Consider the following 13,212-nt stretch of genomic DNA (forward strand, 5'->3'; position numbering starts at 1 on the left):
GAATAGGGCGGCAGCGCACCCAGACAAAAACTTCCATTCATTCATGGGTACGTGGGATCCCCATTCTTGCGATCATTTAGACACTGATCCTACATCCACAGGATAGACGATAAACTTAACACTTTACACAACCCCTTAAGGACATGACTAACTTTAGGATTTTCATCTCTACTTTTCAGAAGCCATAATTTTTTTATTTCTTTTCCATAGCCACATGAGGGCTTGTCTTTGCTTGGTGAGTTGTAGTTTTTATTTGTACCATTTTGAGGTACATATGAATTTTGGCTCAGTTTTTTTTTCTATGCTCATTCAGATAATACACTGTAGTACTTTTGTATTTACTATAAAGATCTAGACACCATTGACTGTCGTCCAGGTCCAATGGCACGATTACATGGCAGAGGGCCAGCAACATCACAGAGGGAGCTTCTTCAAACCTTTTACGTGCCACAATCAACATTGATCAGTCACAGCCGTCTCCTGCTTTAGATAGAGCTCTGTTCAACCTTCCTACTCCATATGACATATAAGTATGTTATGGGGCGCGAAGGTGTGAAGGAGACGAATAAGTGTATACAGATAAGCTCACTAGGTTACCTATGTTAGTGTATAATGTAGATCGTGTAATTAAAAGGGGTTTGCCCTAATTTAATTCTTTATTGATAATTTTGTGTTGAGCTATTCTTACTTCCAGAAATTACTACAATGAATATTTTTTAATTCCTGTCCATGGGCATTTTTACTTTCTGATATTTGATTCACAAAATGTAATTCTCATCTAAATCTTTTATCTTTCTGTTTTTGTGTTTTCTTTAGAGAGTCTAATGTAGTTGCTGATCAGCTTCTCGCAGAAGTCGCACTGACTCTTTCAAGAAAAATTGCAGAAGAAGAAATAAAAGCAGAAACTGAAAGAGTGAAAGAGGAAAAACGAAAGAAGGCAGAAGAAGCCAGGTAAGAGATGTCCTTTTGGTGCTCAGCGGGAAGCTTTCAATGTTAACCCTTTCCAATCCAATTATTTTTTTCTCATCTATTCTCTCCAGCTCCAAATAAATTGGAGCTGGGGAGAATGTATGAGAAAAAATACATTTCCCTGCACCCTCCTAAACTGACAGAGTTCAGGAGGGTGCAGGTGCTCATCACACCGTGGAGGGACCTGCTTACCTGTCCGCGTCTTCCGCATTCTTCCTCTGCCTCCCGGATCGGCGATCATGTGACCGCTGGGGTCAGGTGGCACCCGGCGGTCACATGATCGCCGGGCCGGGAAGCAGAATGCGGAAGACGGCGGACAGGTAAGCAGGCCCCCTCCACGGTGCAGGCTCCCGACTTGGCGTTCATGTGACCGCTGGGGGTTAGGTGACACCGGCGGTCACATGATCGCTGGGCAGAATCTCCTGCATTACATAGCGCTAATTGAGCGCTATGTAATGTGTAAAGGAGAAGGCAGAAAAGGTTAAAAACCCTTTCTGCCTTCTCCTCAAGGGTCCTTGTTGAGGATCAGTGCAGGAGTGTATCTGCACCCGATGTGTCTGATGATCGGGTGCAGATGCACTCCTACACTGCTGTGTCGGGCCTGCCCCGACATCGGAGCTGTGGAGGGAAATTATGATGTCAGGGCAGGCCCGACATTGGATTGGAAAGGGTTAATTCTCACTTTTCTTTTCTTCATGACTTTGTTGGAACACTTAAAAGATGAGGATATCTGATTTTGAATTTTACAACAGGAGGATTCAAGAAAGAGAGCGACTTCTTTCTCTGGAGAGTCAGGCCCAATGCAGTCGTCTCATAAATGAAGTTATTACAGAGAATATTCGCAAAATAGCAAAGGAAGAGTTACAGTGAGTGCTTTCAGAAATACTTTTACAGGCTTTGGACACCTTTTGCATTTTGCTTAGTGCATTGTTGTATTTTCTATAATTAAACATTTCTGTAATTTTCTTTTATGAAAAACAATTGTATCTAACTTTTCAGACAACTGAGGCACATTTAATAGCCTGTGGGTGTCTCATCAATCTTGAAATAGACTTTCATAAAATTTTTTTTTTTTTGGTTGACATCTGTAAATCAAGCTGAAGTACAGCCCCTCTGCAATCCACTGCTTGTTTTCAGGCATTCAGCTTTCCTAGCAACTAGCAAGTTAGGCTAGTTTCACATGGGTGAGGGCCATCCATGTAAAGCCCCGGTGAAGTGAGGCGTTTTCATGTGAAAACAGCCTCGCATCACTGTGGGGAATACTTTCATTCCCACTGCGGCTGTCACAGTGGTGGTAGAGGATCGCAGAGTTCTCCCATTGCTTTCATTCCATCCAGCCCCATCGAAAACAATGAGCAATATCGCAGGAAGATAGAACATGCTGCGATCTGTTGCTCGCATCGCGGTGCTATGCAGGAAAACATTGTTCATGTGTATGACCCCATTCAAATGAATGGGGCTCATGTTTATGCAAGATTTATGCTTCTCGCACCCACAAATCTCCCACGATTTTCTCGGCCGTGTGAAACCGGCCTTTGGATGTTTTCTTAGCTATGGGGGAGGATCTGTCTTCACAGCTGCAGCTTCCTTGCTCTCCCACACCTCTCGGTCTTGAAGTCCTTAGGCATTCAGCCATCCTTCTGACCGTTTCGGGTAGTGCTCCCATCCATAGTAATACGCTGTGCACATGAAACAATGGCAGGCACACTGGAGGATCCTGACTGATGTGTATGGTTACATGCCCCCCATATTATGGACAGGAGCACTGTACAAGCAAAACAGAAAGATGGCTGAACGAGGGGTGCGCCTTCAATAATACTGTAAAACAGGACACTGTATCAATAAGGACTATATTATTAAGTTAAAAATAAACATTTATTTTCCATATCATTGGGCTACGTGGAGACCTTGGTTATAGCTGCTGCCAATAGAAGGTGACACTAAGCAAAGAAAAAGTTAGACCCTCCTACCATCTATACCCCTCCAGGCACTGAACTAAATCAGTTTTAGCTTGGTGTCTGAAGGAGGTAGACTTCCTGCTTCGCAGGTCTTCTGTTTGTTATTATTTTCCCTTTTTTCCTTCTAGCTGAACATCAGGGATGAGCTAACTTCCCTGATGGTCCCAAAGTGGGGAGGGGGTGAACAGTACTGCACTAGACACACTGTTATCACCTCCTCCAAGAAGACTAAGTGGAACAGAAAGGCACTAAGCACTCTGCTTCCCGCCAGCCATGGGGTCACCTGAGGTTCCTGATTGTTTCCCCCCCAATTCCAGTGATCTCTCTCCTCAAAATGACAGTCACTGAAGCAGTGATCTTGCTGGTGCCCCTGGGAATTAAAGTGAAGAGAATAAAGATAGGTGAGTATTGCACCATCGTCCCTCCACTCTTCGTCCCCTTCCCACCTTGCCCTCGTAGACCCATCTATCCACCGTGCCGACGACCATAGATGCTGGCACCCTTCCTCCAACCCTCAGCGCAGCGCTGGAGTACCTTTGCTGATGGGGGTCAGAAATTGGGGTTCATTAGCGTCCGGGAAGGGGGTGCAATTTACCCCTCAACCCGGTGCTAACCCCCTCTCCATCCTCTCCCCAGACAGTCCGGCCCAATTAGGCTCCAAGCAAGCACTCAGCCTCTAGGCTTGTGAAGCCTGCGACCGGAGATGGGATCTCTAGGGGTGCGCGGGAGATGTGGAATTCCCCCTCATCCGTGCGCCTCCCTGAAAAATGTAGGCCGCAAGCGGAGACAGGACTCCCAACGCATGGGGAGGGAGCGGAAACGTCCCCCCTCCCTGCATATGGATCCTCTAGGCCTCCGGTCCTGACCATTTCCGACATCCGCGAGCGCCACCAGCTCCGCCTCTGGCCGGGAAAGGCTCAAATGAAACCCCTGGCTTCTAGGCTAGTGTAAGCTGCGTCGGAGGCGGGGCTTCCGGTTTCAGGCATGTATAGGCCACGACGGAGGCGGGGAGGGGGTGTAACCCTCCTCCCAGGCAAGACTCGCTATCGGAGCCGACTCCGGATGAATGAGGCTACAATTGAGCTCTCCGCTTCTAGGCTTGGTAGGCCGTGACCGAGGCAGAGCTCATGTTGATGCGAGGGCAGTAGGTGGAACCCTCTTCCCACGTGCTGCCTCCATCTTCAGGCCTGTATAGGCTGCAACGGAGGTGGGGCTCTGGATAGCGTGCGGGGAGGAAATGGAACTCTCTCCTCTGCATGCGGCTCACTGAGGCTTGAATCGAGCCCCCGGTTTTTAGGCATGTTTAGGCCGCCACTGCACCACAAGTTGAGCCCCTAGGTTCCAGGCCTGTTTAGGACACAATGGAGGCGTATTTTTCGGCATGCGGGGAGAGTGTAGAACTGCCTCTCTTCCCGCGCAATACCTCTATGCTGCGGTCCCTAGGAGCTGGTTTCGGCTAGTTGGGGCTTAAGCCGAGCTCCGGTGTCTAGGCCTCTGTAGGCTGGGATGCAAGTGGGGGGCCTTCTGCGCACAGGGAGAGGGTAGAACTTCCCTTTGTCCTGTGCAAATTCCTATAGGCCTCCAGCTGGGAAAGGATCACGTCAAGCCTACATCTTCTAGGCCGGTCGCGGGAGACATTGCAAGTAAAGGGCAGTCTTTCGACAAGACCTTGCGTATTAGCGCTTACAACCACACGCATGTTCGGTTGTTGCCGGCTTTTGGTCCGACTACTCGTACCAGAACCAACCAAAAGACGATGGTCCAGTACTTCACTCCTCCCCCCAAATCAGTGAGTGATGTCAGCGCTACGAGGGAACTGGCAGGATTCTTGTTCCCTTGTCACCTGTCATCACCTGCAACCATTATCTAGATGATCACTAGCCTAAACAGGTAACCTCAGCAATAGGGGGCGATCTCTTTATGTCAGAAGAGCAAAACTGAGGTGGACCGTGGCATGAGCCCAGGGCCTGGTAGACAGGTGGCCCTGTCCTGTACACCATAACTTGCTTAGGCTTCCACAGTGCACTTTACCCTCAATGCCAGTAGAAGTAATAGTTGCACTGAGCGTATATGCCTAACAGGAAGGCACCGTTATGGCCTCGAGCCGGCCCATTACTCCCTTCCATAGGAGAAGTAATTGGGTTACAGCGAGGCTCCAAATCCTCCGTAACTACGCAATATGGCAAGCAGTCATTTCTTCCATGACTTCAGCGAAGTTATTACCAGTCAGTCGTGACAACCATACGCTACCTCATTACCCCCGTTACAGTAATGGTAGGACTGTGGGTCTCTTATTCTGCAGGATTGCTCAATGATGACTACGGTCATTCCCACTTTATCCTTCTCTCCCATGTAGGACTGATAGTAAGATGTCTGACTCTCTATATCAGTATCACATCACTGAATGATGTCTATTATCATCCTCCATATTACCCTCTTCTATAGGAGGAGTAATAGTAAGCTGTGAGACTCTCCAACTCTCATATTATGGGTACCGCACAAGTCCGGTCAGGGTCCCCATCTTATATATAAAAATGCAAAATCTGTTTGTTTGTGTTGTATACAAATTCACGATTCATGTCCGATTTGACTTCCCCTGTAATTTTTGTTGCCCATAGCAACCAATCACAGCTCAGCTGTCATTTCTTATACTGCTGAGGTAAAATGAAAGCTGTGCTGTGATTGGTTATTTCTTATACTGCTGAGGTAAAATGAAAGCTGCGTTGTGATTGGTTGCTATTTCTTATACTACTGAGGTAAAATGAAAGCTGCGTTGTGATTGGTTGCTATTTCTTATACCGCTGAGGTAAAATGAAAGCTGCGCTGTGATTGGTTGCTATTTCTTATACTGCTGAGGTAAAATGCAAGCTGCGCTGTGATTGGTTGCTATGGGCAACACAGATTTTCCTTTGGACAGCTTCTATATGACTGTGGCGCTGGCCTCATTTTTGTGGCCACTTTGTATACTCCAGGACCGCTATTCATAAGATCGCCGTGTAGCGCAGGTATATCTCCTAGTCCTCTATAATGTTAACCGCTCTGATACGAGAACTAATGGTAGGACCGTGCATCTCATGTCCTCTATAACCACTACTCATTCCAGACTACCATCTTCCACTACATTCCCCGTCTCATAATAGGAGGAATTTTAGCGACGTGTGTCTCTCGTGCCTCGGTCCAGCACATATCCAGTCTTCATTGGCAACAATGCTTTCTTATTGCCCACTTCTGAAGGAGGGTTAATGGTAGACCGGGGGGCTTAATCCCCTCGTGGCCATGGCTATGTCAGTCATGCGCCTTATGCGTCCTTGGTATGGGGGGGGGACTGATAGGAGTTCTAGAAGACATTGTTTACTCGTCACTACCCGATGTTACGACCATCATCCCTCTCGTTGCCCCCGTCTAGACGGGCCATTTTCTGACTGCATAGTGACTCTTGTGTCTTTACATCCATGACAAACAGCGGCTATTGCATTATTCCTCTTTACCAGGAGGAATCATGGCGGTGCTGTGCAATGCTGTCTCAATCATGTATGCTTCCAGCAGATTACCCCTCATTAATTATCTCTGGGGTTGAGTATAGAAAGCCATCAGGACTCTAACCGTCTGGTTGACAATTGGTCGCCATTTGTAAAGCTGGAGACGCATGATGGCTACTCTATAGATTAAGGCAGCTCGTTTACTCCCCTCCTGAGGTCAAAATATCCTGTTCATAGACTCCATGACATACAGCCTTTCAGTATCTGGCATCACCGTCATATACGCAATGGAAAGGGAACACCATTGCCTTCTATAAGCTAAGAACTGTGCCTTTAGCACGCTCAGGCATGTTATCTACAGGTAATGAACACTTCCATGCATTGGAGGAATAACTCCGTCCTGCGACAGTCTATGAAGCCTGACTTTGCAATGCCGGGAGTTTTGAGTGGCCATCATCTCCCATAAACCAGGGTTTATGACAAGACTATTTTTGTATGTACTGCTCAGCATTAGTACTGATCATATATCGCTCTGCGCTAGATTCTAAGGAATCTGGGTTAAATAGTCCCTGGTGTCGTATGGTACAATGGGGGGTTCTGTTTTCAGCCCAGCCTCTTACACTGGTACTGTTATCTCTGAGGCACCTCATGGTGCCCTGCCAGTTAGTATTGGCCAAGTGAGGTCGGAACCCACTTACTCCGTAGCATGCTGAACCTCGGTGGTCAGCTCCAGCTTAGCTTCCTTAACGAGCCTCTCCATGAAACATTGTATATAATTCATTACTACAGTAATGTCTAGAGCTAATACAATGCGGGGGTACGTATAACAGGTACATTCCTCATGTTTCTTTCCTTTACAAGTACAGGGTCAGAGCTAACACTTGCAGTGTGGTGAGTGACTAGGTTCTATATCCTCTGTTATAATAAGGCCGATTAAAAAAAAAAAAAAAAATATATATATAAAATATACATACGTACAAGTGGTAATTGTCTATGGCAGGGGTCCCCAACTCCAGTCCTCAGGGACCCCAACAGGTCATGTTTTCAGGATATGCTATGGTAAGAACACCTGTGGCAATGTCTGAGGCACTGACAATAATTACATCACCTGTGCAACACTGAGGAAATCCTGAAAACATGACCTGTTGGCGGTCCCTGAAGACTGGAGTTGAGGAACACTGGTCTATGTGATAGGTGAATCATGGTTATTCGGCCGTCAAGCTTCCCCATTCTTCCGGGAGCCATTCCAACTAGATGGACTATGGCACATCCACTAGTAGTATCCTGAACCTCGTTCTTCTCCTACTCCTAACATTCCCGGCAGTTTTACCAAGCATCCTGCCTTCTAATTATCATTGTAGTTCCTTTTTGTTTTTCAGTCATCAGACCTTCATAATTCGTCCTCTGCCATACACCACTCGCACCATGTGGTGACTAACTTAATCCCACGTTCCAGCCCTCTTAGCCATTGCATCCAACAGTAAGCAGATGGCGGGTCAGTGTCTTTTGTCAAGAACGGCCCAGTCCGGGCATCATGTTTAGAGATGAGCGAGTATACTCGGTAAAGGCAATTGCTCGAGCGAGCATTTCCTTTATCGAGTACCTGCCCGCTCGAGATGAAAGGTTCGGCGCGGGGGAGCGGTGAGTAGCGGCTGTCAGCAGGAGGGAGCGGGGGGGGGGGGGGGGGGGGGGGGAGGGAGAGAGAGATCTTCCCCGCAGCTCCCTGCCCGCCGCCGGCACCCGAACCTTTCATCTCGAGCGGGCAGGTACTCGATAAAGGCAATGCTCGCTCGAGCAATTGCCTTTACCGAGTATACTCGCTCATCTCTAATCATGTTTGCTCAGGACAGTAGTCACCTTCTCTTGGCGGTAACAAACTTCAAAGTACACAGTACTTTCTTCTTGATTTTTCTCGCCAGTTCCTTAGGATCGAGTTTCTCTCCCTTAGAAAATTGCAAGTGCTTACTACACTACCGACAATTGGTTCCTTGCTAGAACAGGAACGCTTTAAGCCTTCATATCTTTATGTACAACAAGGGATATAAAGCATTACTTGCTAAGCGCAATGGAGATGCCACTTCTTAGTGCCCACTGGGAATAATAGGCTAGTTTCATGATCTTTTTTTTGCCCTTCTCCTTGGGGACAGCTTTGGAACATCCCACAGTCTCTGTGTCCCCCAATGATACAGACGAGAAAAAAAGGATTTTGTTACTTATCCCTTTCTCGGCACGTTCATTGGGGGGCACAGCACCCACCCAGTTGTTTATTACTAGCACTGACGTCTTATCTATGGCATTCTTTAATCTGGCCCGACTCTTCTCCTAGAACTGATTTAGTTCAGTGCCTGCAGGAGGGGTACAGCTGGTTGGAGGGTCTAACTTTTTCTTTGCTTAGTGTCGCCTCCTAGTGGCAGCAGCTATACCCAAGGTCTTCTGTGTCCACCAATGAACGTGATGAGAAAACGGGTTTCATGGTTAGTAACAAAATCCTATTTTGAATTAGTTAAAAAGTAACCAACTCCTTTTAGGTGTAAAGAGCACTTTTGGGCTTCTATGGTAAATGATGTTTGTTACTTAGTATTTGTAGATCTTTTTTTTTTCCAGCTGTGGCTCACATTACTTACATTTATTTCAAGACTACATGAATATTTTCTATCCTTTTACTATCTCTTTACGTTCCAGGAAAGCTGTGCAGCTGGATCATAATAACCGCATTGTACGGTGCTCTCAGAATGTCTGTGACCGACATGTCCATCGATTTGTGGATGATGAGATATTCCAGATAGCCAGAGAAACCCTTTATGAGATGCAATGCTGCAGCAAATATATCCAGAGGTCTGTTGGGTATTTTTTTTATTTCTAATAGAAAACCTCTCCTGCATTCTCTCAATAGTAATGTTGTACTTTGTTTTCAGGTGGCGGGAGGTTTTAGTTGCACGTAAGAAGTTAAGACGTCAAATGCGTGCATTTCCAGCAGCACCTGGTAGCGTTGGTTGTGATGGTAAACTGAAAGCTTTGATTCCCAGTGCTACTCACGACGTACAAAATTTATCTAAAGGGATTGTTAACTTGGGTCATGCTGGAAAGTTAAGCGTTGGCTTTACCAGGTGGGCTCATTGCTCTTTTGAGTGCAAAAAGTTGACAGCTTTGTTTCTGCCTTTTTTTAAAACTATCAAATTCACTTTTCCCTCCAGTTGTCAACAGCTCAGAGAACAGATGTTTCGTCAGATGAAGGTTCAGCACTATTTCCAAGAGCTGCTATGGTTCGTATATGATTTCATTTACCTTAGTTTTATCAACCTACTGCCTAAAGTTTCCAGTTTACAAAGTAATCTGTCCTTGCTATACAGTGATGCTGCATGGACGCCTCTGGAGCTGCCATCTCTGATTGCTAAGAATCTTCCAACGTGGAAGCAATGCATCTTTTGGAAAGTAGTTCTTGCTCTACCTGAAATAAGTAATCCTGATGGATCTGCAAAGTAAGTAAAGACTAATTATCAGGTGTATAAGGCAACTGGCCTAACACTGCTTTAACAGAGTTTGTTATCTGTGTTGCAGTGTGCTGTCAGAGTGGTTAAAGGCCAAGTTCTGTTGGGCAGGTGTCATGCCTGAGGATGATCAGAAGCAGAAAGTTCAGACTCTAGCACTATACAGCTCCCTAGAGTCTCAGGAAGGATGCCCAGTTCGAGTTAATGTGTGTGTAAAGGTAAGGCTATCCGATGGGGGTCAACTATATTTTTGAAATTTAATTATATGTCAAGAATATTAAAAAAAAACTGATGGATGCAGTTTTTGACCTCAAGAATTGGGAAAAATCACTAAATCCTTCCAAATTATTTTAAAGGGGTTGTCCAGTTACCAGACAACATACTTTTAATAGCGCTCACTTTAGTAAATTAAACTTATCGGTATTTACACCTCCACCGCCGGGATGCAACAGCTGCAGCTCGGCTATGGTCCCAATGTCAGTTGTGGCAGCCAATCATAGGCTGCAGCATCACCATTGAGCTCTTCTGACATTGTGGTACCCAGGACGTGAGCACTAATGCCTGGAGAACGTGCAGTGACTCTGCAGCCTCTGATCAACGGCATTGGTCACCTGATTCCCGGTAACTTCAGCTGTCACAACAGGGCTGCAGCACTGGATATTGGTGGCGAGGGTAAGTACTGACCAGTTTATTCTACTAGTGTGAGCTCTATTGAAGAGATGTTGTCCAGTAACCGGACAACCTATTTAATGGCTTTACTTTTGAATATGTGCATCTCTTGATATATTTCTCTTCTGAAGGTTGTACATGGCCCTCTAACAGAGGATGAGTTGGAACAAGTTGAGCTTCAGAAACAGTTGTCCGGCACAAGTGGTATTGTCTTACTCTTACCAGCACAGTCTGATACAGATGTAGATCAGATCGCAGCATTACTGCAGCTGAAGCAGCTACTCCAAGCTAAACCTTTTAAGCCACCCCCGCCTCTTGCTATTCTGGTTTCTTCATCCTACACCGACCCAGAGACAGTTGTAGAAGAAGGTGAGTATGGGTTTTTACTTGTTTTGATAAGTTTAAAGAGACGCTCCGATGATGATTTTTTTAAATTGATTATATAACTATCCCCCCAGTATATATATTAGTTGATTAGTATTACCTCGGTTAGTTATTCCTTTCTATCTGTAACTTTCTAGAGTCCTTCTCCTCAGGTCATCTTAGTTCTGACCACCTGAGAATTATTTGACTTTTTGTTGTTTTCAAAAAGTTAGTTTTTCAGTCAGCATAATTTCTGTGTGATGGACTCTACCATACAAGCTCTTTGGAGGGGGGCACAAAAACTCCTATGACAGTTACTGCAGATCGTTGGAGGTTCTGTCACACAGTTATAATCAAGGAGATGACAATTCAACTCATGACAATGACAATTCATGACTGGATAATTATGATCTGTAGCTTATTTAGGTAAATATACAGAGCAGTGATAGTCATAGTGTAATTTGTGCTGTCTAGCAGCTCATTTGATGTGTTGATGCATCATGGGATTGGAAGCACGGAATAGTGAAAGAGAAAGCAAGGAGAAATGTCAGCATCACAACAGTGCCTGGTAAGCATCCAACAGGAAGCTACACTGCATGGAAGTAACTGCAGTATACATAGGAGATGTCGGTGTGTGAGGCAATCGCATGACTGGTGCAGTGATGGAATATGTGTTTTCACCAGAGTGGCCCTTTAAACTTCCAGCTTATATCATAGCAGCACGTGTTAGGTCCTCTTTCGATTCATAAATCATTGAGAACCAACTATGTAAACGATTCTTATTTTTGTGAGTAATGTGAAACCATAAATGGATGATTATTGAGCACTTTCTGGTTTTATGTCACCATTTCACATCTACATGTTTCTTCCAGAACTTAATATTTCAGAACTAGTGACAAGTGGACTAATATCAGATTATAATGTGTTCTCCATACCTGATGGAGTGAACGACATGAAAGGAACAAACATGGTAAGATTTATAATGTTCCAGGAGTATTCCAACAAATTACAGCTATTGCGTATCAGACATGCCATAAATTTCTAACAGAGGTCTACCACAAGGTCCCCTACCTATCAGGATAACAGGGGTCTTGTGCCCCCCATTATACTGTGTACAGCAATCTCTGTTGTTGTCTGTAGAAATTACAGAAACAGCAGAGCGCCTTGTCTCGCTGGTATCATGGAGTTCAGTGTTACTAGTTTACAATTTAATGTGCTAATTTTATTTGTGCGCTCACCACAAATACAGTCGCAGAACAAGTTTGTGATTGAAAAAATGGTCACCTTTTATACCCTAACGACTGCTGTAAATCATAATATATGATGTTGAAATTAGTGTTGGCAGTGGAATACTCTGTGGAGAAATGCCACAGGACGTAAGTTTACGTCCAGGGCTTATTGTACTTAACACAAAAAAACATAAACTTATGTCCTGTGGTTGGCACAGGCTTAGTAATTAGCCGCACTGTCACGCATTGGGAGACGGCTGTGATTGACAGCCGGCGCCCTCTGCAACAGCAGCAACCGGTGAGAATACTGAATCCCACTGTTAACGCATCTAAAGGGTTCACAAAGGGGGCGTGCCCCTTCTGTAAAGTCATCAGCCCTCCTCTATGTAATCGCGCAGGGCCAATGCATTATCATGGCAACCAGATGCCAGACAACAGCGTAGGGGCCTGCCATGGCCTATGATCGCTATTGTAAGCAATAATACATTCCAGTACAGCAGTAAAAAAAGATTATAACTAGAGATGAGCGAACGTACTCGGTAAGGCCGATTTCGCAATCGAGCACCGCGATTTTCGAGTACTTCACTACTCGGGTGAAAAGTACTCGGGGGCGCTGTGTGGCGTGGCGTGGTGGAGCGGGGGGTAACAGCGCGGAACAGTACTCGAAAATTGCGGTGCTCGATTGCGAAATCGGCCTTACCGAGTACGTTCGCTCATCTCTAACTATAACCAAAAAAAAAAAAATACTTTTTTTGCACACTTCCCCCTTTTTGTATAAATATGTAATACAATGTGATACCAAATATGTTTGTTTTTGGTTTTTTAATCCGTAATGACCACCTATACAATGTATTGAAAACCCTATTTATGCTGAACGGCATTCAAAAATCAAGCCCTCACAGAGCTTCATCGATGGGAATAAAAAGCCCTTGTGATATCATGTTGATGGAAAATGTAAAAAGTTATGGCTTTTGAAAAGTGGAGATGAAACCCCCCCAAAAATTGTTGCGTCCTTATACCTAAAATAGGCTGTGTCCTTAAGGGGTTAAAAAGAAAA

At 45.3% G+C, this 13,212-nt stretch overlaps 1 protein-coding gene across 1 annotated transcript in view; it reads left to right on the top strand.

Moving 5' to 3' along the window:
* Positions 1–13,212, top strand: part of MCM3AP (minichromosome maintenance complex component 3 associated protein) — a 45,755-nt gene that overhangs the window by 27,077 nt on the left and 5,466 nt on the right. The window contains exons 15-23 of the mRNA XM_066575729.1: positions 817–951; positions 1,722–1,835; positions 9,089–9,241; positions 9,322–9,513; positions 9,601–9,669; positions 9,757–9,885; positions 9,965–10,112; positions 10,695–10,932; positions 11,799–11,896. Of these exons, the coding sequence (XP_066431826.1) occupies positions 817–951; positions 1,722–1,835; positions 9,089–9,241; positions 9,322–9,513; positions 9,601–9,669; positions 9,757–9,885; positions 9,965–10,112; positions 10,695–10,932; positions 11,799–11,896 (1,276 nt within the window). The remainder of the gene's footprint in view (positions 1–816; positions 952–1,721; positions 1,836–9,088; positions 9,242–9,321; positions 9,514–9,600; positions 9,670–9,756; positions 9,886–9,964; positions 10,113–10,694; positions 10,933–11,798; positions 11,897–13,212) is intronic.

This window comes from Eleutherodactylus coqui, chromosome 8, assembly GCF_035609145.1.
Source record: "Eleutherodactylus coqui strain aEleCoq1 chromosome 8, aEleCoq1.hap1, whole genome shotgun sequence".
NCBI lineage: Eukaryota > Metazoa > Chordata > Amphibia > Anura > Eleutherodactylidae > Eleutherodactylus > Eleutherodactylus coqui.